At 38.0% G+C, this 23,657-nt stretch overlaps 2 protein-coding genes across 2 annotated transcripts in view; both read right to left on the bottom strand.

Annotated features, from left to right (window-relative positions):
• Positions 1 to 7,419, bottom strand: part of LOC144980652 (caspase-3-like) — a 14,149-nt gene extending 6,730 nt beyond the window's left edge. Inside the window, exons 1-2 of the mRNA XM_078928331.1 lie at positions 7,403 to 7,419; positions 3,200 to 3,444 (exon numbers count right to left, since the gene is read on the bottom strand). Coding sequence (XP_078784457.1) covers positions 3,200 to 3,444; positions 7,403 to 7,419 — 262 coding nt within the window. The remainder of the gene's footprint in view (positions 1 to 3,199; positions 3,445 to 7,402) is intronic.
• Positions 5,892 to 23,657, bottom strand: part of LOC144980651 (caspase-3-like) — a 25,801-nt gene continuing 8,035 nt past the window's right edge. The window contains exons 3-9 of the mRNA XM_078928330.1: positions 21,046 to 21,150; positions 20,330 to 20,368; positions 18,254 to 18,273; positions 15,744 to 15,909; positions 11,148 to 11,371; positions 10,326 to 10,500; positions 5,892 to 8,252 (exon numbers count right to left, since the gene is read on the bottom strand). Of these exons, the coding sequence (XP_078784456.1) occupies positions 7,972 to 8,252; positions 10,326 to 10,500; positions 11,148 to 11,371; positions 15,744 to 15,909; positions 18,254 to 18,273; positions 20,330 to 20,368; positions 21,046 to 21,150 (1,010 nt within the window). The 3' untranslated portion in view covers positions 5,892 to 7,971. The remainder of the gene's footprint in view (positions 8,253 to 10,325; positions 10,501 to 11,147; positions 11,372 to 15,743; positions 15,910 to 18,253; positions 18,274 to 20,329; positions 20,369 to 21,045; positions 21,151 to 23,657) is intronic.

Below are 23,657 nucleotides of genomic sequence, written 5' to 3'. Positions count from 1 at the left end.
CTGCTTCAGTCTCTGGCAGAAGGAAGGAAGCAACGTTGGCAGGAGAAATTGGAAAGTCTCGACTTTACACACTCTAGCCGTCAGGCTTGGCAAATGACAAAGAAATTGGATCCCAACCGGAATTTCACAAAAGCTGCACCAGAATGTGAGGCAGACACAATTGCCAGGAACATTAAGAACTGTAGCAAACAGGTCCCTAATCAGGCTTCCAAGCACGGTGTCTGCAAGGCGTCCCGTACGAATTTGGATTCACTACCTGCAGAGGAGTCGGACTGGACATCCCTGTTCAGTCCCCGAGAAGTGGATGCAGCCATAATAATGTCAAAAACGGAAAGACAGCAGGGATAGACGGCAAATATCCTGATATGGTGACGCATCTTGGCCCCTGGGCACGGGTCTGGCTGGCAGAGGCAATGTCTAACGTCCTTGCAAAAGGAAAGCGCCCACAAGAGTGGAAGCACGCTAAGATAGTTGCCATCCTGAAGCCAGGGAAACTGGCAAAGGAGGCCGACAGTTACAGACCCATATCACTTCTGAGTTGCCTATACAAACTCTTGGAGCGAGTTCTATTAAACCGATGGGGCTGGTCCTAGACACTGCCCTGCCAAACGAGCAGGCAGGCTTCAGGGAAGGGAGGTGCACCACGGGACAGGTCATTGCCCCTACAGAGCATATTGAGGCAGGGTTTGAAAGGAAACAGCAAACTGGTGCTGTATTTATAGACCTATCGGCGTCATATGATACGGTCTGGTGCGAAGGATTAATGCTCAAACTTGCAAAGATCATAAGGTGCAAAAAGACCTTGAAGTTCTTCTCTTCAATCTTTGGGGGAAAAACAATTCCACATCGCACTGGGAGACGCTATGAGTAAAGTTAGGAAATTGAAGAATGGGATCCCCCAGGGAGTCAATGTTGCTTAATGTCTACATCAGCAACATGCTGAACACTTCCTCCCTGAGGCTGGGATATGCAGATGACTGGGCACTCGCTACTCAAAGTAAAGTGTGGACCCGTCTCGAGAACGTACTCAGCGAGGACGTCACCAGACTCAAAGCCTACTTCGGCAAGTGGTACCTGAAGATGAACACTTCGAAAACCGTGGCCACTGTATTTCACGTATGCAGTGGCTGGCACACCCGCAAACTGAACATCCTCGTCGAGGAATAGTTTCTCCCATATGAGCCGAATCTAAAATACCTCAGGGTGATGCTGGACCGCAACTTTACCTATCGGGTGCAACTCGAAGGAGTTGCCCAGAAGATACCGCGGAGTATTGTGCTCCAGTGTGGGGTAGAAGCAGGAACGTTGAAAAGGTAGATGTTAAACTTCGCAAGTCCATGCACAGTGTCAGGAATGCTGGCAACAATGCCTAGAGAATGGGGCCCAATAATGGCAGCAATCCAGCCCCCCAATGTCAGAAAGGAGACGATTGCAAATAACTGGCTTAATAAGATCAAACAGAGGGATAGCCCTCTCAAGCGCATAATGGACAGTGCCCATGTTTCGAGCCAACCTAAGTCCCGGAAATCCTCGTACGTAAATTCCGTGACTTCGGACAGAGATGCATATACAAGATGGAAGTCGGGTTTGGACTAATTCCATCCCAAGGAAGAGGGAACTTCAACTCCTCGAAACTGGGGGAGAAGTTGACTTCGGTCGAGAACCTGCTTAACGGTAAAATCACTTCATCAGTGAGGGCTTTCCACCTGTCCAACATGTATCCATTGTGGTAACGAGCCCGAAACAGCAGAGAATCTAGTTGAACTGTGTGTTGTGATGAGGCTTCAGGTTGGGTTTACAATGGTGCATGAGTGCGGGACGGAATTTGCTGATTGGGTCAATCCTCATAACAGAATAGTGTGAGCACCATTAGAAGCTGCTGCCAACTTGAATAATAGACCCTGAGGAAAAATTTCCCATTAGGGATGAACAAAGGACGGCTGTTTACAGTAGTACTATCCAGTTTGGAGACGGTGTTGGAGCTAATGGGTTTTGAAATGCATCAGTGACCACCAGTTACACCTGGCTGAGCACTGAACTCAGTTTTTTCAGAATGTTTATGAAATCAAAGCTTTTAAAATTGCTAGAAGTCATATCCAGTCAAATAATACAAAATTTTGCACACCCATAGAAAAAATCATGAAGTTTATGCTGATATAACTTTTATTACATTAAATTAAAAGGCATGAAGTTCTGTGCCTTTTTGAGGAAGAGTAATAAATTCGAATTTCTCAGCAAATAACACCCCATGGTGAAAAACTAAAAGTGCTATAATTTTAAAATTCAATTAAGGTTTGTTTCAAGGAGTTAAGTCAATATTCGACGAAATAAGAGCTAAATTAGTAAAATGCTTGAATTCAAATAGATCTTTCTAGGATGATGTCACGCGCGACCGATTTTGTTGGACATTGACAATACCTAGTGAAGGCAGTAGACTCCTTGAACTGCATGTGTCAAATAGATAAATACTAGAATGTGTTGATTTAATGGTGGCTCTACAGTGCCGTAGCAGTGTTTTAAAAGCCTCTCTCTCTCTCTCTCTCTCTCTCTCTCTCTCTCTCTCTCTCTCCTTTCTCTCTCTCTCTCTCTCTCTCCTTCTCTCTCTCTCTCTCTCTCTCTCTCTCTCTCTCTCTCTCTCTCTCTCTCTCTCTCTCTCTCTCTCTCTCTCTCTCTCGCAAAGAAAAACCTGCCCCAAGAGGGCTAACCTTCTCACTAATTAAACAAGGCAGCAAAATGACAAATGATAAGAAAATGTAAATACTGTCTGAAGGGTGAAAATGTTGACAACCAAAGAGAACAGAGTCTAGTAAATTTTTGAAGTGTGTTTGTTATCTATTCACCGTTGACTCAGCTGAAATTTATTGTAAATAGTAAAAATATTTTGAAATAAACACAATTAATTAAGGATAATAAAACATGAAGTTGAAATATATGTATAATATGTCACAGTAAATAGTCCAAAGAGAATAAAGACACCGTTGCAACCGAAATAAAATTCAAGCTTTGTACTCAAAAGAGTAAAATCGAAAGCGGATCGAGAAACGAGAAGGCTGAGAACTCGGCCCAGTCGAAATCAGCTGATTGTACCGGGTATCGGACTTAGTATTCATTTCATGCCGGGTATAATATACCAATAAATGGTCTTCACAGAAATTTTTTTTTTTTTTATGTGAATCTGTGACTCATGTTTGCCTCTTACCTTTATTTGCGGCTTGCAACATCTGCGATGCAGTAAGATCATTGAAAACTATCACTTTAAATCCCAAATGAGTAAATGCCTTTATTAAATTGGTCTCATCAACAATATACCCTTTGAGCGGGTTCCCGTTTTTGAAGTTTGTATTATTGAAAATAACTGCCAAACCCCTGAATGGATAGTCCAACTTGTAGGATGTCCTTTCAAAGTCAGGCTCTGGTGTGGCAATCGGATCAGTCGGTGATTTTCTGTAACATTGAGAAAAATAATATGAGGTCCGTGATGGTCTGCAATATAATAATAATAATAATAATAATAATAATAATAATAGTAATAATAATAATAATAATAATAATAATAATAATAATAATAATAATAATATAATGAATATATATAGCGCCTAGTTCCAATTTAGAATTGCTCACTGGCGCTTTACATCAACACATCATGCATGGTATACAAATATAGAACTGGCATGTTAAAAGTTAGTTTTTGTCACTTTCAGGGTCAATTCGTCATTTAATTACAAAAACAAAAGCAGAACTTTCAATTAATTTCCCTTGTTTTATCATCACGACCAATAAAACAAAAGAAAAAAGTTAGAAAATTTCAGGTTGCCCAAACCAATGCAGCCATGCTGATTCTAGGGAATAAAGAAATAAATAACAATGTGAAATTGAATGTAAGCTTCAATTTAATATTTTTAAAACCCAGATAAAATTAACACTTCGGGTTTCCCCTTTATCAACAAAACAGGATGAATGAAACACTACAGACGAATGAGATAATGTGGTAATGGCATTGTTAAGATGAATTCATCTTAACAACGCCACTACCACATTATCTCATTCGTCTGTAGTGTTTCATTCATCCTGTTTGTTGATAAAGGGGAAACCCGAAACGTCCATTTTATCTGTTTCCGTATATTAAATCGAAGCTTACATTCAATTTCACATTGTTATTTATTTCTTCGAGCTTTAATCAGCAACATTCACATTACCTAGTATTATGTAAATTTTTTTTTATTAGTATTCTTCGTGAATACGTGAATAGATATTTCTCGGCATCTCTTCTTCTTCATGAGTTTCATTAGCTGCCTGTGTAGACAAGATTTGTATATAAGATGCGTACTGTCTATAAATCACTGACCACAAATAGTCCTTCGTAAATTAGAAACCTTTTGAACGTGTATGTCCCAAACAGAAACGTGTTCAAATAACGACCATTCAATTCTTGTCAAACCTAAAACCTTTCGAAAGATAGGTGAGCAATCCTTTCAATTTTCGGGCCCCTAATTTTGCAACTCTCTCCCATCTCATGGGACATGCTCTGATTCATTAACAACATTCAAATCACGACTGAATATTTATCATTTTACAATATAACATCCACATTTGAAAATTTTAATCACATTTCTCAGTAGTATTCTTTTTACATGTCCTTGTTACCTTGTAAAACTAATTGTAAAGCACTTAAAGCCCGTGTTACAAGGGGAAAAGCGATATATATGCTGGAGACACAAGGAGGAGATTGCAAGCAGTCTTGTGCTATGGGAACCACCTGAGAGAACCAGAAGTAGAGGCAGGTCGAATAAAACATACGTTGACTGTCTCTCTCAGGTGGTTCCCATAGCACAAGACTGCTTGCAATCTCCTCCTTGTGTCTCCAGCAGTGCCCTGCAAGTCTCAGTCTTCTCTTTTGAATCTTCGAGGTCACTGGGGGGAGGTCACTGTAGAGCTCTTCATTTCATATGTGCTCTTTCCAGCTTACGTTGAAGACCATCCGCAGCATACGAGTGTAGCAGCCATCCAGTTGCTTCTCAAGGGCTTTTGTTAGAGTCAATGTCGCTGCCCTATATAGAAGCACTGACTCTACCGTTACCAGGAACAGTCTCTTCTTTATTTCCCTCTGTAGGTTTGAACTCCAGATTTTCTTGAGTTTGTGACAGGCATAAGCCAATGCTTTCCTGACAGAGATATCAGAGGAACTGCTTTGGTCCAACCTCCTAGGTACTTGAAGTTGTCAACTTCCTTCAGCCGTTCTCCATTCTTTGCTTGTATGCTAATTGGCCTTTCTTGGTTGTAGGTTTGGAAAACTGTCTTCTTAGCATTACAGCACAGTCCTACTCGTCACATTAATAATTTTTTTTTCAATGATTGTTTAATTAAATGTCAAAAACCCATCAACAAGTTAATAATTTCATAAAGTTGCAGGCATTTATTGGTGTTTTTATTAATTCAACATAATAATAAATAACTACAAAAGTAACGATTGGATTATTGCAAAAATTTGTGTGCATATTGTTAAATGTATGTTCTAAGCCCATGCCAAATTCTATTTCTGACTAAATTTTCATTGCCCGTATCTAGGGATTTACCTTTACCCATTGATTCGACTATGCGTGAAACAACTTCAAAGTCGATTTCCTCAAAACTGTGTTTATACATTCTCTCTACTGCAATCAGTTATATCTCGGAAATAAAAAATCAGTATTGTATAAATTTGGTATCAAATTTTTAGGCATAAAATAAGCTTTGATTGGATAAAAAAAATCCCCACCAAAATTGAAAATCCCGACTTAATACTGTTTCGAGACGGGGGGGGGGGGGGGGGGGGGGGGGGGGTCACAAATGCCCTTAAAACAGAAGTAACAATATATTGGACACTAGACATTGCATAGTTTTTGAAATAAAAATATTAAAAAGGGAGAAATTATAAATATATAAAAGTATGAAATAAAATGTAAAATAAAAACAAACAAAAACATCCATACATATTACTGACATATCATGAATTATCAGTCATATATGTATTTTAAAGCAAAACGTTCATATATTGTATTGTGCGTAAATTAGGCTACAAAGATGTTTTAAAATGTTTTCATTCTGGAAAAAAATTTAATAAAATTTGGATTGCCTGAAATAGATACCTTTAGTGTTCATAGTGTTTATAAATACTCTTTATTAAAAGAATTGTAAAATATCAAAATTAGATTAACGGTTTTTGAATAATATAAAATCTTGTAACACCACCTAATAATAATAATAATAATAATAATAATAATAATAATAATAATAATAATAATAATAATAATAATAATAATAATAATAATAATAATAATAATAATAATACTTTATAGCATCCCAAAAAGGAATTTTTTTGTACAGACGTGTTATAATTTACACAATAAGATACAAATACAATGGAAATAGGATGTATATATAAAAAAGGAGCAGCTCCATAACCAGAACTGCGCTTTATAATATGAATAATTTCAACACTGTAAAATAGTTAAAATTGTCACTATAAATTGAAAATTGAAAAGATTGCAAAACAAATAAATTAATAAATTTTCGATATCAAAAAGATGACACAACTTATTGTGGCATTTGTGAGTTGTAATTTTTAAAAGAAGACACTTGCCTGGGAAACTCTATGCTGATAATTCCATAAAACTATTAGAAGAAGATCTTTTGTCAGACTGTGAACACCTTTATGCAGGAAGAAATTTCAGTTTTCAATAAGATGGTTCTACATCCCATACGAGCAAAAGAATACAAGCTTTTGTTTGAAGTAAGAATATCTATTTCATAGAGAAAGACAAATGGCCACCTCAACCACCCAGCATGATTCCGTGGATTATGTAATTTTAAATTCTTTGACCAAAAAGGTTTTTTAATGGGGACAAAGATCTGCATTCACCTAAGAAAACTTGAGAGAAATAATTATTTTATACTGAGAGGAGATAACCATTGAGGAAATTCGAAAGTGCATTTCGAATTGGAGAAAGAGACTACGTTGGGTCATGAACTCACTCAATCCTAGAAATTTTTGCTACTTTTCAAAATTGTAAAAAAAAATTGTATTAAAATGAGCATGTATATAGTTTTATTCAACTACCATAAACATGTAAAAATGAAAAACATTAGCTTTGATGCTACGTATATAATTTGTCTCAGAAAAACGTAATAGGCATGGGGTAAAAGTAACCCGGGTAAACTATGAATATTATAGTTGTTAGGGTTGAATGAGTTAAAGAGGACGGCAGTGCTACTGATTATTTAAAGTGCTGCTGACTTCGTATTCGTTGGACAAAAATCAGTATGCGAGTCTTCTATATGGAAGATTTCTTACATGATGAGAATAATGATGAAAAAAAATGTTTATAGTGTCATTATTAACGTTTGCTTAAAAATGGCAACAAACCTTAAGATCGTCGCCATTTTACTCTCAGCAATGTTGCGTCATTTTCCTCTGAAATTGTATTTCTGAACGGTTTTGAAAATTCACTGTATCTTTTTTTTTCTCAATTTATATTCACAAAATGTTGAGTCTACTGGATGATAAGGATTTGTTTTATGTATTTTGAATTTGAAAGAAATCCAATGAAGAGTCTCAGAGAATCAAGCCTACAAAAAGCGGTGCATTTAATTGTGACCGCATGATATATGCATTAGATCGATTAAATTTATTTTCATCTATACGAGTGAATAACAGTTCAAGTATATGTTTATTTCGTTTCAATCAGGCCTGAAGATCGTCATAAAATAAACAACGCAATATACATTGAAATCCATTCCAAAATAAAATAATATAAGAAAAGGGGCAAAGCTATAACCACCTCCACATCTAATATAGATAGCTATGGGGTCAGTCACTGAACACAATCACAATTTTGAAATTATGAATGATTCCTTTTGAATTTTGGATAAGATAAAACTTTTTATCTGGTTTCAGGGGGATTACATTAGGCAGACTGCGATGTAACTAAATATTTAATTAATATTACTTCTCTTTTGATCACTGGAGATAATTTGCCCTTCCTTCGGAATCATAAAAATATCCTTGGTGAGCATGGTATCGATGACAGGCATTTGTAACTTCCCACTTGACTCCTTTTCAGGTGATTTTGATTTATGTTCCATAGCCACAGCTCTACTCACAGATGTCAAAATGCGTAGAAGAGAAAAGCGTTCAACATCAGGACTAGTCAGAAGCTTACAGATTTCTTGAATGAACCAACTCCCAGTTATCGGCTTGACCCAAGCATAGTAACCTGAAGTCATAAATAGCAGAATATATGTTACAGTGAATGACATAATCGGTCGGATGGTGAAAAGGTTTGAACTGAGATATTGCCAAGTTTAGTTAGAAGGTCAATTTTTATCGAAAATGAGTTCTTGTCATAAATGGTGTTAAATCAACCCTTTTGTACATTTCGGGAAATATCAAAGCTTAATTTCACTTCTACATATTTTTTACAGCTAGTCAAGGTGAAAAAGTATGAAATTTGAGAAAAGTTGCTGGATACCTTTCCCTTACGTCTGACCATAACTTCATGAAAAATCACCGATCTACTTCAAATAAAGATTACAATGCTCTGGTGAGCGTATTCTTTCAGGAACTGCAAAAAAAATGAAAATCCAAAATTTTCACCTTCCGCCTGATTTTGTCATGCACTGACACATATTATAAATTTATCAATATGACATAAATAAATCATATACATATGTTTATACTGGTGATCAAAAATTTGTATTCACCTGTTTTGGTTTGATTTAAACTGTCATTAATTCAAAAGATGAAAATAAAACTTTATGGAATTGATTTTTAAACCAGTTATTTTTAACTTGGTGGGTGATTAGATAGTCATAAGAGAGATTAAGCCGGAGCTAGGTGCAATATTTCAAAGTTTGTAGGAAAAGGGAAGTAACAAAATGAAACTTAAAAACATGAATGGCATTCTAACAACATTTATTTATGAAATATGTGATAATCAATATCCTTTGGCATTAATCACTGCAATTCATTTAAATAAAAATTGAGCTTTTATAAAGCGCAATATCCACTAAACATACTCAAAAGTGCTTTACAAGGGGTCCCTGGCCAACAGCAACACTTAACATGTAGAACGGGACATGACGCCTGTCAGGCGATATTACAGTCTTTTTCGGACAGAGACAACGGTTGTCAACAGCCAGGTACTCATTTTACACCTGAGTATGGTGAGAGAATGTGTGAAAGGAGTATTTTCCAAGGACTCAACTATGCGCAGAGCAAAGCTCGAACCAAGGACCTTCCGATCCGAAAGCGGGTGTCATACCACTAGACCACATAGCCGCACACTGCAATTCATTTCCTTTGCATAGATACTGCCAATGTCGCCAATTGAGGTATGTTGTTCTACACATTTCTGAGAGTTTCAAGTAATTCATCATTGTTTTGGGGTTGTGGATTCATCACACAAAGTGCCAAACCGATAATGCAACTAATTAATACGCGTATGTTCAATAGGGCTGTGGGTCAGGGAAAAATACATGCCGCGGTTAAATGACATTGACTTCATTGCTGGCCAAAAAGGTCTAATGAAAAAAGTTCTGTGGGAAGGGCAGCATTCTCATGTTGAAATATTATGCAGCGATGCCAAAAGTCCGTTGACTACTGATTTCAGCATTCTGGTCCAAGGTTGTGGAATTTGCTACCACTTGAGATACGTTCACTAGAGGAATTCAAGCGTTGATTGAAGACATTCTTATTCCGACAGGCTTTATTTTGATTATGTGTATAGTTAGCGTTGGTCGTGTTAGGGCTTAATCTATGTTATGCGCCCAGAGCCCTCCTGATGAAGGGATGTTTGCGCACTATAAATCTATACCATTATTATTATTATTATTCAACGTTCAGCGTCGATAATATTGAGCCCACACAGGTTAGTTCAATGATGATTCTATCTTAAATGATGACTCATTAACAGCCGTCTGGCGACAATGCTGTGCTCTTGAAGTTGATGTCTGACTGTGTATCTGCTTTTTTGGCATCCATCTTTCTACACTATATAAGGAATAATGGCTTCATGATCATTTGCAACATTTTCTGACATTTTTCATTTTATCTTCTGATTGTTTTGTGATATAGACTTTAAATAATGAACCTGATGTTTGGTAAAATTATATATCTATCTGTATGAACTCCATTTATAAAAGTGGTATGATTCCCTTAAAAATACACGAATGAAACTGTACGTAAGCATATTACAGCTATTTGTTGTTCATTTAAAGGGAAACATATGTAAAAATGGTAAATTTAGAAAGAATATTGTAAGAAACTTTAAATTTCAGCATAGACCTACCTGGGGGTGTACCATACATCATTAAGCAATCTTGATATAAAGGCACTGATAGAACCTTCCCCGTAAAATCTGGACCAGCACTACTCGATTTTGTCTGTTTTGTATCAGTTGGATCTTCCTTGACACTTTTGGCATTATGGCTGACACCATCATCACATTCCACACCACGACAAGCCTAGACAAAAGATTGAAAATAAATTTAACATGTAACATAGAAACGATTGAGATATTGAGTATGCTCCTGTATTTGGGGTGAATTTTAAATTCAGAAATCCTGCTCAATTCCTCTACATTCATTCGCTGATGTCTTGTGACCATCTTATTCCTGGTCTTCCTTTCCCTCTTTTACCCTTTGCAATACCCTTCAGAAAAAAAGTTCATGGTTATTATGTCTTTTGATATGTTAAAAAAAAGCAAGTTTTAGTTTCTCTTTCATCTTGATGAGATATGACTCCTTAATGCCCAGGGTCTCTTTCACATGTTGGTTAGTTTCCTTTGCTGTCCAAGGAATGCAGAGAATTTTCCGGTAGCATTTCATTTCAAATTCATTAATTTTATTCTCATCGTCCATGATTCACATACATATAATAATAGAATTCCGCGGATCCGCGGAAGATTATCATCGCTGATTATTTTAAGTAATCTATTTTTAATTCATTGTCACTTTGCTGATAAAGGGGAAACTTGGAACAGCCACATCATTTTATGAAAGAAATTGGAGCTCAAATTTAAATTCATTGTTTTTCAATTCGTGATAGACTTACGTCCTAACCATTTAATGCTACAGAAACTGGGATAAAATCTGACTCTAAGGGCCTTTACCTGAATGAAGAAAAGCCTTGGTTTATTTTTCAAAGATGGACACCTTTGATTGTCAAACTGCTCAATAATACTTTTTGTGGTGATGAAAATCAAATCACTCCCATAAAGTACATGACTTACAACCTTTATACCATCTTGATCAACTCTTTCATGGGTTTGATTACCATGAGAGAGCAAAACACAGATAAAGCAGTCTGCTTCGTCATGTCTACATGAAGATGCCACTGCAAAGAGAGAGAATTGAGTAATCATTAGAACTTTGCAATTGTAATCTGATTCCATTTCATTACAAATTCAGTTAAATTTTTATTTTAAATCACTGGGCTCCACACTACTATATTCACATGATTTTATGCCCAGGAAACAGATTCATCAATGGCGAAGCGGTTGACCACCTAGCTAAATACTCAACGTTCGTGTCATCAGGTTCGTCAGCACGGTCGAGAAATAAGCAAACGTCCCAACACACCGTCAACTGAGAAATGGGTTAGCAAATAGACGCACATATTGCCCATCAATATCGAGAGCCAGAGTATTGCAGAAAATTAGCTTTTGTCAAAGCTACTGGCCGTCAATAGCGTTGCTATTCTCCTATCACAAGAGACCCATTTGTATTCAGGCATGCAATCTTCTCGATTCCAGATCCCAGGTTATACAGTGGTCCAGCGAGAAGACACTTCGAGGCCCAAAGGAGGGGTTAGCGTTTACGCTAAAGAGCCTTCGAAGGTATGGGTCATTGAGTGCACAATGGACAGCAATGGGGTGAATAGAATTTCTGTGGAGGTAGGTGGACTGTACTTGCACATCATCTACAAACCACCTAGAACGACTTGGACTACACCCCCGGTACCGGTGGTTAGCCATCCTTCCATCTGTCTGGGAGACTTTAATAGCCACCATCACGAATGGGGCTACTGAGACTGCAACTCCACTCATGGATGGACTGCAATGATCTACACCTAGTGTACGATCTTTCAGCTAAGGTTATCTTTAGGGACACCCACCATAAGAAGGATTAAATTCATGACCTCACCCTCATCATGAAGGGAGCAAATGGTGAACCATTGGAGGTGAAGCGGACAGTCCTCGGTGATTTCCCGCATAGCCAGCACATGCCAGTGACAATTCCAAGGATGCAGTCTCTCCCATTATGCAGATGAAACTTCAGTAGGGCTAACTGGGAGGAATTCAATTCCAATATCAAGCAGGTTTGCCCTGCTATTCTTCCCAAGTTTGAGACCATAACCAGATTTAACAGGCATGGTTAAGAGTAAGAGCACTCACGGCTCCATTCCATGGGGCAAACGGAAATTCTAAACCCCTGCTGGACGGTAGAGTTGGAAAAGCTGTACAAGGAGAACCAGCAGACCCAGTCCCAGAATGTAGCTGATAGACTGCTTCAGTCTCTGGCAGAAGGAAGGAAGCAACGTTGGCAGGAGAAATTGGAAAGTCTCGACTTTACACACTCTAGCCGTCAGGCTTGGCAAATGACAAAGAAATTGGATCCCAACCGGAATTTCACAAAAGCTGCACCAGAATGTGAGGCAGACACAATTGCCAGGAACATTAAGAACTGTAGCAAACAGGTCCCTAATCAGGCTTCCAAGCACGGTGTCTGCAAGGCGTCCCGTACGAATTTGGATTCACTACCTGCAGAGGAGTCGGACTGGACATCCCTGTTCAGTCCCCGAGAAGTGGATGCAGCCATAATAATGTCAAAAACGGAAAGACAGCAGGGATAGACGGCAAATATCCTGATATGGTGACGCATCTTGGCCCCTGGGCACGGGTCTGGCTGGCAGAGGCAATGTCTAACGTCCTTGCAAAAGGAAAGCGCCCACAAGAGTGGAAGCACGCTAAGATAGTTGCCATCCTGAAGCCAGGGAAACTGGCAAAGGAGGCCGACAGTTACAGACCCATATCACTTCTGAGTTGCCTATACAAACTCTTGGAGCGAGTTCTATTAAACCGATGGGGCTGGTCCTAGACACTGCCCTGCCAAACGATCAGGCAGGCTTCAGGGAAGGGAGGTGCACCACGGGACAGGTCATTGCCCCTACAGAGCATATTGAGGCAGGGTTTGAAAGGAAACAGCAAACTGGTGCTGTATTTATAGACCTATCGGCGTCATATGATACGGTCTGGTGCGAAGGATTAATGCTCAAACTTGCAAAGATCATAAGGTGCAAAAAGACCTTGAAGTTCTTCTCTTCAATCTTTGGGGGAAAAACAATTCCACATCGCACTGGGAGACGCTATGAGTAAAGTTAGGAAATTGAAGAATGGGATCCCCCAGGGAGTCAATGTTGCTTAATGTCTACATCAGCAACATGCTGAACACTTCCTCCCTGAGGCTGGGATATGCAGATGACTGGGCACTCGCTACTCAAAGTAAAGTGTGGACCCGTCTCGAGAACGTACTCAGCGAGGACGTCACCAGACTCAAAGCCTACTTCGGCAAGTGGTACCTGAAGATGAACACTTCGAAAACCGTGGCCACTGTATTTCACGTATGCAGTGGCTGGCACACCCGCAAACTGAACATCCTCGTCGAGGAATAGTTTCTCCCATATGAGCCGAATCTAAAATACCTCAGGGTGATGCTGGACCACAACTTTACCTATCGGGTGCAACTCGAAGGAGTTGCCCAGAAGATACCGCGGAGTATTGTGCTCCAGTGTGGGGTAGAAGCAGGAACGTTGAAAAGGTAGATGTTAAACTTCGCAAGTCCATGCACAGTGTCAGGAACGCTGGCAACAATGCCTAGAGAATGGGGCCCAATAATGGCAGCAATCCAGCCCCCCAATGTCAGAAAGGAGACGATTGCAAATAACTGGCTTAATAAGATCAAACAGAGGGATAGCCCTCTCAAGCGCATAATGGACAGTGCCCATGTTTCGAGCCAACCTAAGTCCCGGAAATCCTCGTACGTAAATTCCGTGACTTCGGACAGAGATGCATATACAAGATGGAAGTCGGGTTTGGACTAATTCCATCCCAAGGAAGAGGGAACTTCAACTCCTCGAAACTGGGGGAGAAGTTGACTTCGGTCGAGAACCTGCTTAACGGTAAAATCACTTCATCAGTGAGGGCTTTCCACCTGTCCAACATGTATCCATTGTGGTAACGAGCCCGAAACAGCAGAGAATCTAGTTGAACTGTGTGTTGTGATGAGGCTTCAGGTTGGGTTTACAATGGTGCATGAGTGCGGGACGGAATTTGCTGATTGGGTCAATCCTCATAACAGAATAGTGTGAGCACCATTAGAAGCTGCTGCCAACTTGAATAATAGACCCTGAGGAAAAATTTCCCATTGGGGATGAACAAAGGACGGCTGTTTACAGTAGTACTATCCAGTTTGGAGACGGTGTTGGAGCTAATGGGTTTTGAAATGCATCAGTGACCACCAGTTACACCTGGCTGAGCACTGAACTCAGTTTTTTCAGAATGTTTATGAAATCAAAGCTTTTAAAATTGCTAGAAGTCATATCCAGTCAAATAATACAAAATTTTGCACACCCATAGAAAAAATCATGAAGTTTATGCTGATATAACTTTTATTACATTAAATTAAAAGGCATGAAGTTCTGTGCCTTTTTGAGGAAGAGTAATAAATTCGAATTTCTCAGCAAATAACACCCCATGGTGAAAAACTAAAAGTGCTATAATTTTAAAATTCAATTAAGGTTTGTTTCAAGGAGTTAAGTCAATATTCGACGAAATAAGAGCTAAATTAGTAAAATGCTTGAATTCAAATAGATCTTTCTAGGATGATGTCACGCGCGACGATTTTGTTGGACATTGACAATACCTAGTGAAGGCAGTAGACTCCTTGAACTGCATGTGTCAAATAGATAAATACTAGAATGTGTTGATTTAATGGTGGCTCTACAGTGCCGTAGCAGTGTTTTAAAAGCCTCTCTCTCTCTCTCTCTCTCTCTCTCTCTCTCTCTCTCTCTCTCTCTCTCTCTCTCTCTCTCCTTCTCTCTCTCTCTCTCTCTCCTTCTCTCTCTCTCTCTCTCTCTCTCTCTCTCTCTCTCTCTCTCTCTCTCTCTCTCGCAAAGAAAAACCTGCCCCAAGAGGGCTAACCTTCTCACTAATTAAACAAGGCAGCAAAATGACAAATGATAAGAAAATGTAAATACTGTCTGAAGGGTGAAAATGTTGACAACCAAAGAGAACAGAGTCTAGTAAATTTTTGAAGTGTGTTTGTTATCTATTCACCGTTGACTCAGCCGAGGCTAGAGCATGAAATTTATTGTAAATAGTAAAAATATTTTGAAATAAACACAATTAATTAAGGATAATAAAACATGAAGTAGAAATATATGTATAATATGTCACAGTAAATAGTCCAAAGAGAATAAAGACACCGTTGCAACCGAAATAAAATTCAAGCTTTGTACTCAAAAGAGTAAAATCGAAAGCGGATCGAGAAACGAGAAGGCTGAGAACTCGGCCCAGTCGAAATCAGCTGATTGTACCGGGTATCGGACTTAGTATTCATTTCATGCCGGGTATAATATACCAATAAATGGTCTTCACAGAAATTTTTTTTTTTTTTATGTGAATCTGTGACTCATGTTTGCCTCTTACCTTTATTTGCGGCTTGCAACATCTGCGATGCAGTAAGATCATTGAAAACTATCACTTTAAATCCCAAATGAGTAAATGCCTTTATTAAATTGGTCTCATCAACAATATACCCTTTGAGCGGGTTCCCGTTTTTGAAGTTTGTATTATTGAAAATAACTGCCAAACCCTGAATGGATAGTCAAAGTTGTAGGATGTCCTTTCAAAGTCAGGCTCTGGTGTGGCAATCGGATCAGTCGGTGATTTTCTGTAACATTGAGAAAAATAATATGAGGTCCGTGATGGTCTGCAATATAATAATAATAATAATAATAATAATAATAATAGTAATAATAATAATAATAATAATAATAATAATAATAATATAATGAATATATATAGCGCCTAGTTCCAATTTAGAATTGCTCACTGGCGCTTTACATCAACACATCATGCATAGTATACAGATATAGAACTGGCATGTTAAAAAACCACATAAATTTGATGATAACATAACATATTATTATAATAAAACACATACTAAGAGTCCAAGTTAAATGCTCTACAGAAAAGCTCAGTTAAACTAATGATTTTGGGGGTTCCCTTAGGATATTTAAATTAGCAGATCTTAAATTTCGACTGGGTTCATAAAGGTGGATAAGTTCCTGAAGGTAAACAGGAGCAGAATTGTTTAAGCAATTGAAAACATGGGTGTGTATTTTAAATTCAATTCTAAACTTTTTAGATAAGCTGGGCTATGGGATTTGGGCACCAGAGGAGAATGAACCTAAGACTATAGGAGGTGGACATCAATGGGGATTGAGTACGCTCAGAAGGGTACTTCTTTTTTTTTTAATCTACTGAAACAGTCAAAAGTTATGGGAAGTGGGCACCAGTGGGGAGTGAACCTGGGACTATGGGAAGAGGTTATTAGTTATCAGAAGTTCATTCTCCTCTGGTGCCCAAACCAGCTTCTATTCCGATTGGTATCCATCTCCCATAATCCCAGATTCATTTCCCTCTGATATCCTCTTCCCATAGTCCCAGGTTCACTCCCCACTGGTGCCCACTCCCCTGAGTCCCTGGTTCACTCCCCACTGCTGCCCACTTCCCATAACTTTCGACGGTTTCATTAGCTTTAGAAAAGAAGTAGCCTTCTGAGTTCACTCTCCACTGGTATCTACCTCTTGTAGTCCCAATTTCAATCCCCATTGGTGCCCACCTCCTACAGTCTTAGGTTCATTCTCCTCTGGTGCCCAAATCAGCTTCAATTCACACTGGTATCCGTCTCCCATAGTCCCAGGTCCATTTCCCACTGATATCCTTTTCCCATAGTCCCAGGTTCACTCCTTATTGGTGTCCACTACCCCTTAGTCCCCAGTTCACTCCCCACTGCTGCCTACTTCCCATAACTTTGTTGGGTTTCATCGGGTTTCCTAAAAAAGAAACACCTTTTTTTGCTAAAAATAATCTTGAACTTGGTATTTTGCCCCGGAACTAGAGTGAAGCCGGCAGATGATGATGATATGTTTTGATCTGTTGACAAGATTGGTGGATGGATTGGCGATTGGAATTTTATTTGCCTTATTTTGTTACCTTTATTTGGTCAAACAATACAATCATTTCTATGGAATACAACACAACTCTTTATTGACTATATATAATTTTCTACATTTTAAAAGATTAAATGGGTTGGCCACAGCCTGCGGAAAGATCCCTATAATATTCCCAAACAGGCTCTTGAATGGAACCCGCAGGAGGAGAGGAAACGGGGTCATCCAAAACTTGGAGGAGAAGCCTTCACAAAGATTTGTGAATCTCCAATCTTACCTGGAGTGAGGCAAAGGTCTGTGCTAAGGACAGAAGAAGATGGAAGTGTGCTGTTGAGGGCCTATGCTTCGCCAGGATGAATAAATAAAACATTGGTTGGCAGGAAATATTATGCTCCTTTGTAAGGAAGCACGAATTAAAATAGAATACTAGATATTTCTAAAAAAGTGTGCAATTAATTTAGTGAAAAGAGGGGAGGCAGGGAGGAACTGTGTAATGCAGTTTAGAAAGTGAAATATAAAAACGTGTAGACTATTGTTGGAAAAGAAATATAATGGAATTGAAAATAAATACAAAAAATATAAAAAATAATAAATAATAATAATAAATAAGGGATGTCGGTATAAGTATAATCATTAGTGGCAGTAGCAGTAGCAGAAGGAACAGTAAGTACTTTTATTATTATTATTATTATTATTATAAATTCATTCACTTTTTAGAAATATCAAGTATTCTATTTTAATTCGTGCTTCCTTACATACAAAGGAGCATAATAGTTCCTGCCAACCAATGTTTTGTTTATTCATCTTAACTACACCACTACCACATCATCTCATTCATCTGTGGTGTTTCAATCATCCTGTTTTGTTGATAAAGGGGAAACCCGAAACGTTCATTTGATCTGTTTTTTTTTATTAAATTGAAGCTTACATTCAACTTCACGTTATTATTTATTTCTTCGAGCTTCGAGCAGCAACATTTACACATGGGGGAAAATAGTACTCTGAAACACAATGGGACAATACGCATAATGGAGACAATAAAAACGATGATATAACTATAACATCATCAAAATTCAAATGACAACTATGATAACACAGACAAAATCAAACTTTCTCCTTACCTTACAAAATCACTTATTCCATCCATCTTTTTTCTCAAATACTTCTTAAATTCTTCATCATCTGTAAAAGTTTCAAGAATGTTATTCAGTCTATTATAATATATTTATAAATAATTATTTCATTCTTTAACTCATTGAATCATGTAAATCGGGGGGGGGGGGGGGGGGGGTTATCTCTAATAACATCTTAATTAGTCCTATGATCAACTATTTGTTAATTAACTTATTGTCCAACAAACGGTTACAAGGCACGGCACACAAACTATAGTCATCCATTTGATTGAGGACAATTCCCCTTCCCGGAATCACAACAAAGCACTCACATGACAATAATAAGTACAAAATTAATCATATTATATAGGCCGTATGTGCTGCTCTAAACAAAACCAAAAAAAAAAACAACAACAAAAAACAATGGAAAATAAATGATCTAATGAGACTTATTTATGATCATTCCAATCAATCCCAAACTCACAAGACTACAAAATTGAAAGTTTGATTAGAAAAGCACAGTTAATGGTGACAAATGTGACCCATCCTCTCAAAACGGATGAACCAGATACGAAAAAGTCAAATTAAAGGTAAACTGGTTAAACAATTGAATGATTGCTATTTAGTTATTTAGCATTCGAAGATACGATATTCATTCTCTTTCAATAAAACATACAAATTCATTGCAAGTCTGATATTTCTGGCTATAAATTCAATCTTCAGCATCTTAATCATTCCGACATAAAACTGTTCTGAGACGAGGGGTCACAAATGATAAATCCCACAATTTCCAGAACAGATGAAACAGCAACATGAATAATAGTTGTCTATGGGAAACTCATTCTACTGCATGTAAACAAATTTCTGATACCTTACATAATGCTTCCCTTAAATTCAGATAAAGTCAACCTCTCTCTAAAGTCAACAAAACACTGTATGTTGTTACCAAATTTTTTAATGAGGTTATCATTTATCGCACACCCATTATAATTAATCGTTCATTTTCTTGAAGAAAATTGACACACACAGTGAAACACTCGCACAACAACAACAACAAAAAAAAGCCAGTTATACACAATGATTAAAAAAAAAAAAAAAGAAAAAAAAAGAAAAACGATTTTTCACACACTGACTGGTGGGATAAAAGGAAAAAGTTGAGACAAAAAAACATTTAACATTCATTGTATTACAATTTAATAAATAAAATTTTTTTTTTTTTTAAATCCCTTTATTCATCCCCAAGGGAAAATTTGTCTTTAGGGTCTATTCCAAGGGAAGACTGGAATAACCCAGGCGTCAGCCACAGAGCAGCGCCGCAATGTGAGCTAGGGCGAGGGGTTAGGGTTAGGGTTAGGGACTTGCTAAAGGCCACACAATGCAACGGGGTGATTGAACTCGGTACCTTTTGGGTAGGAAGCAAAGACCGTACCACTGAGCCACGCTGCCCCATGTTTTATAACAAAACTAAATAAAACGACAATAAATAGAAACAAATAAATCGATCCACAGAACAGAAAGGATGGCCATATGAATTGTCTATCAATAAGATTAATTCACTCAATCCTAGAGATTTTTGCGACTTTTCAAAATTGGAAAAAATGTATTAAAAATGAGCATGTACCTACATAGATAGTTTTATTCAACTATCATTAACATGCAAAAACTAATAACATTAGCTTTGATAATACGCTATAATTTGTCTCCGAAAAATGTAATAAATGGACGTGGAGTAAAAGTAACTCGGGTAAACTACGGATATAGTCGGTGTTAGGGTTGAAGTGAGTTAAAGAATTTGAAACCCCACATAGAGATTCCCTTAGATTAACTGCATTGAGGTCCATTTAAAGTCAAATTCCCTTAAATAAGCACTCCTACTAATACTACAGTATTGCAGACCTGACATTAAGTGAACCGCACACAGGGAATTCATCTTTGGAAAACTTACCCATTGGCTCAAAAGTCTTTTTGGTCTCCATGATCACACCTGAATGAAAAAAAAAGTAAAAAGAAATAAATGTGACATAATAACCACTTCAAATACAGAGACAGGCCCTGACCAAATACTGGCATGCCTACTGTCCTGTAATTTCCGGATACTGTATTATCCTTATCAACTGTAGAGTGAGCTTTACAGGCATGCCTATGTCCTGGAATTTCCGGATTTGTCCCAGAATTTTTTCTTTAAAAATGGCTGTCCCGGAAAATACGGAAGTTTACTTTTTGTCCCAGAAATGAAAAAAAAATAACCATTCTTATACCACATGGAATTAAGAAGTATATGCAATCATGAATTACTGTGACATCAACATCTCCATCATCATCATCCCTATCACCACTACTACAACCACCATCACCACATTATTATGATCCCAATCACTCGTCATCATCATCATCTATACTACTATTACTACAACCACCACCACCACATCATCTCTACCTTCACAACTACAACAACACCACCACATCACCATCCCTACCACCACTACATCATCATCACATCTGGGGGTTACACTGAACCACAGCCGCACCTATTGGCTACATCTCGAAGGAGGTGCCCGAAAGTTAGAGAAATGCAAGTCTTCTGAGAAAGCTGGCAGGATCAACTTGGGGTGCTGGTTAAGCACTCCTGAGGACGTTTGCTGTGACACTATACTATTCCACCGCGGACTATTTTGCTCCAGTGTGGGGTAGAAGCAAGAACGTTGAGAAAGTGGATGTAAAACATCACGTCCATGCACAAAGTGTCGGGAACGCTGGCAACAATGCCTAGAGAATGGAACCCAATAATGGCAGCAGACCAGAATAGATTTTTACATCTCATTCACGATGAGAAATGAAATAAATAAATAATATGCACAAGGCATGTATCTCCACTTGAGTGGGTAGTCAACACTGAAGTGGGTAATTACGCGATTTACTAAGTACACATACCTAGGTTTAGGATGATTTTGTAAACGAAATGATACTTCTAATAGAATGGGAGCGATCTATATTCATGTTTTCGTCCAACCAGGTCATCAATCACATGATTTGTTGCTGTCCAACTATTGGATATTTCTTAACAAATGTAAACACGCTGCTTTGTTTACAAAAGTTTTAAACATACCCATGTGTCAAGCTTAATAAAATGACCAATCGTGATGTTAGAGATTTTAAAAGCTGTGAACACTTTTCACTATGTGGGTCATTTTGAGTACATTTTGTAATGTGACCAATGACCTCGAGCATATGGAAAGTTAATATAGATTCCAATAGATAGTTCGAAGATGACGTCACTCAGGTCTTTGTTATTGTTTTTTGCCATCCGCGTTCATGAGCAATGTTCACTGAACTGTATTAACCCAACTATAAACATTCATGGATACACACAGTTATACTTCCAGATGGCAATGTTATGAGCTTCTTAGCCAAGTGCATATTATCTATATGCAAAAGAGAGGGAGAAAACAGTGACTGTCGCTTATATAGGCTGACAAAGGACATGACGTCACAATTCACGAAAACGGAACACTGTGACAACTGAGAACAACTCACAACAACCTCGATCGAGATAGTAAACACAAACAAACAACACAAAAAGGCATATTATCATCACTACAGTGCATTAGCTCAATTTGTAAGACCAGGTTTTATCTGACCCATATGTCCACCCATCAGTGATAGGTTAGCTGTCTTTAGACCTGGCATAAAGTGCCTAACAACTGACAAGCATCGTACCCAAAGGAAAGCAAGAAGTTGTTAGGGCGTAATGGGAGCGATCTATATTACTTTTCCATGTGCTCAAGGTCATTGGTCACATTGGAAAACGTGCTCAGAATGACCTACATAGTGAAAAGTTCACAGTTTGAGAAATATCCAACACACAATTGGTCATTTCACTCAGCTCGACACATGGGTATATTTACAATTTTCATAAACACAGCAGCGTGTTTACATTTATTGAGAGATGACCAATCGTTGGACAGCAACAAATCATGTGATCGATGACAAGGTTGGACGAAAACATGAATGGAGATAGCACTCATTAAGTCAGGATAAATTCCAGTTGTACATGCCTTACGTAACGCCCCATGGCTCCATGCAGATTGATTAATTAAGTAAGAAATCTTTAAGGATTAAGGAAACCATCTCTATGGACTTTAGCATTTTAAAATTATAATCAAAACCTAAAACTTAACCCATTGCTGGTGGGGCATAATCTGAAAAAATGTCTCTTGTAGACCATGCGAGGGGAGATAACTCTTCCAAATTGCATAGTACACTTCATTAAAAAATTCATTGCAAGAATGTGAGGCATGCTAGAAACAAAATAAAAGCTGTTTTGGAAAGAAGAATGAATGTCCTTTAATTTGATGTATTGTTTTGGACTATTGATTTATATTTTGATTTGAAAAAAAAATGTTAAAGTTGAAAAAAATGTAATAATATTAAAACACATGAAACCCATTGTCAATGTCATCAAAATACGCATCCAACTCAACCTCAATGTCTGATTCCGTGTCTGAATGAGCACTATCATCGTCACTATCCAATAAAAAACATTGATCACGCCCGAGAATTGAGGAATTCAAACGCCATTCCAGCAAAAAATAAAAATAAAAAAGGACGTTACCACAACCGATTTGGTCGACAAACTTCAAAAAAATCACGGCAGACAAACAAATTGAGATAAAAACAATCAGGAAATATTTAGTTTCACTTTCACTCTTTCTCTACTTTCGTTTTCTAAATAAAAAGAAGTGGTTCTACACACGTTTTTAGTTTACGGGTTCAAGATGCTAGGTACATGGCGGACGATATCGGGCGGTTTGAACTGTTTGAGATGTTTTTTGAGCGGGCGATTACTGATTACGGGCGATTTGGGCCGCAATGGGTTAAGCATTGTTTCTCTGTAAATCTTGCTTTTTTTTCATTCTTCTCTCTGAGTCTGAGTCTGAGAATTTTCGAAGGATTGCACAAACCATATAATATCAATGGCATTCCAAAGCCACAAAGAACTTTTTATGTTCACTGACGACAACAAAACGAAAGGTTATAAATATTAATAAGTTAAATCAAGATGTAACAGTAACAGCAACACGTCACAAAACAGCATTCTTTCAGTAAGCGTGTGATTGTGATAGTGATTGATCGTTGGTTGAACAATAATCAGTTTCAGTTTAAATTTCAATCGCAGAAGCTCCAGTCGACCTCCACGACTTTTGTCAGATTATATTTTCAGTTTGGTTTAGCCCTCCCATCAGACTGGAAGTGATCAAGGAACCAACGGCCCT

Source organism: Berghia stephanieae, chromosome 10 (assembly GCF_034508935.2).
Source record: "Berghia stephanieae isolate SIO BIC M18660-M18661 chromosome 10, UCSD_Bste_1.3, whole genome shotgun sequence".
In the NCBI taxonomy this organism is placed as follows: domain Eukaryota; kingdom Metazoa; phylum Mollusca; class Gastropoda; order Nudibranchia; family Aeolidiidae; genus Berghia; species Berghia stephanieae.
Note: the sequence above shows the minus strand (reverse complement) of the source record. Positions and strands in the feature narration are given on the sequence as shown.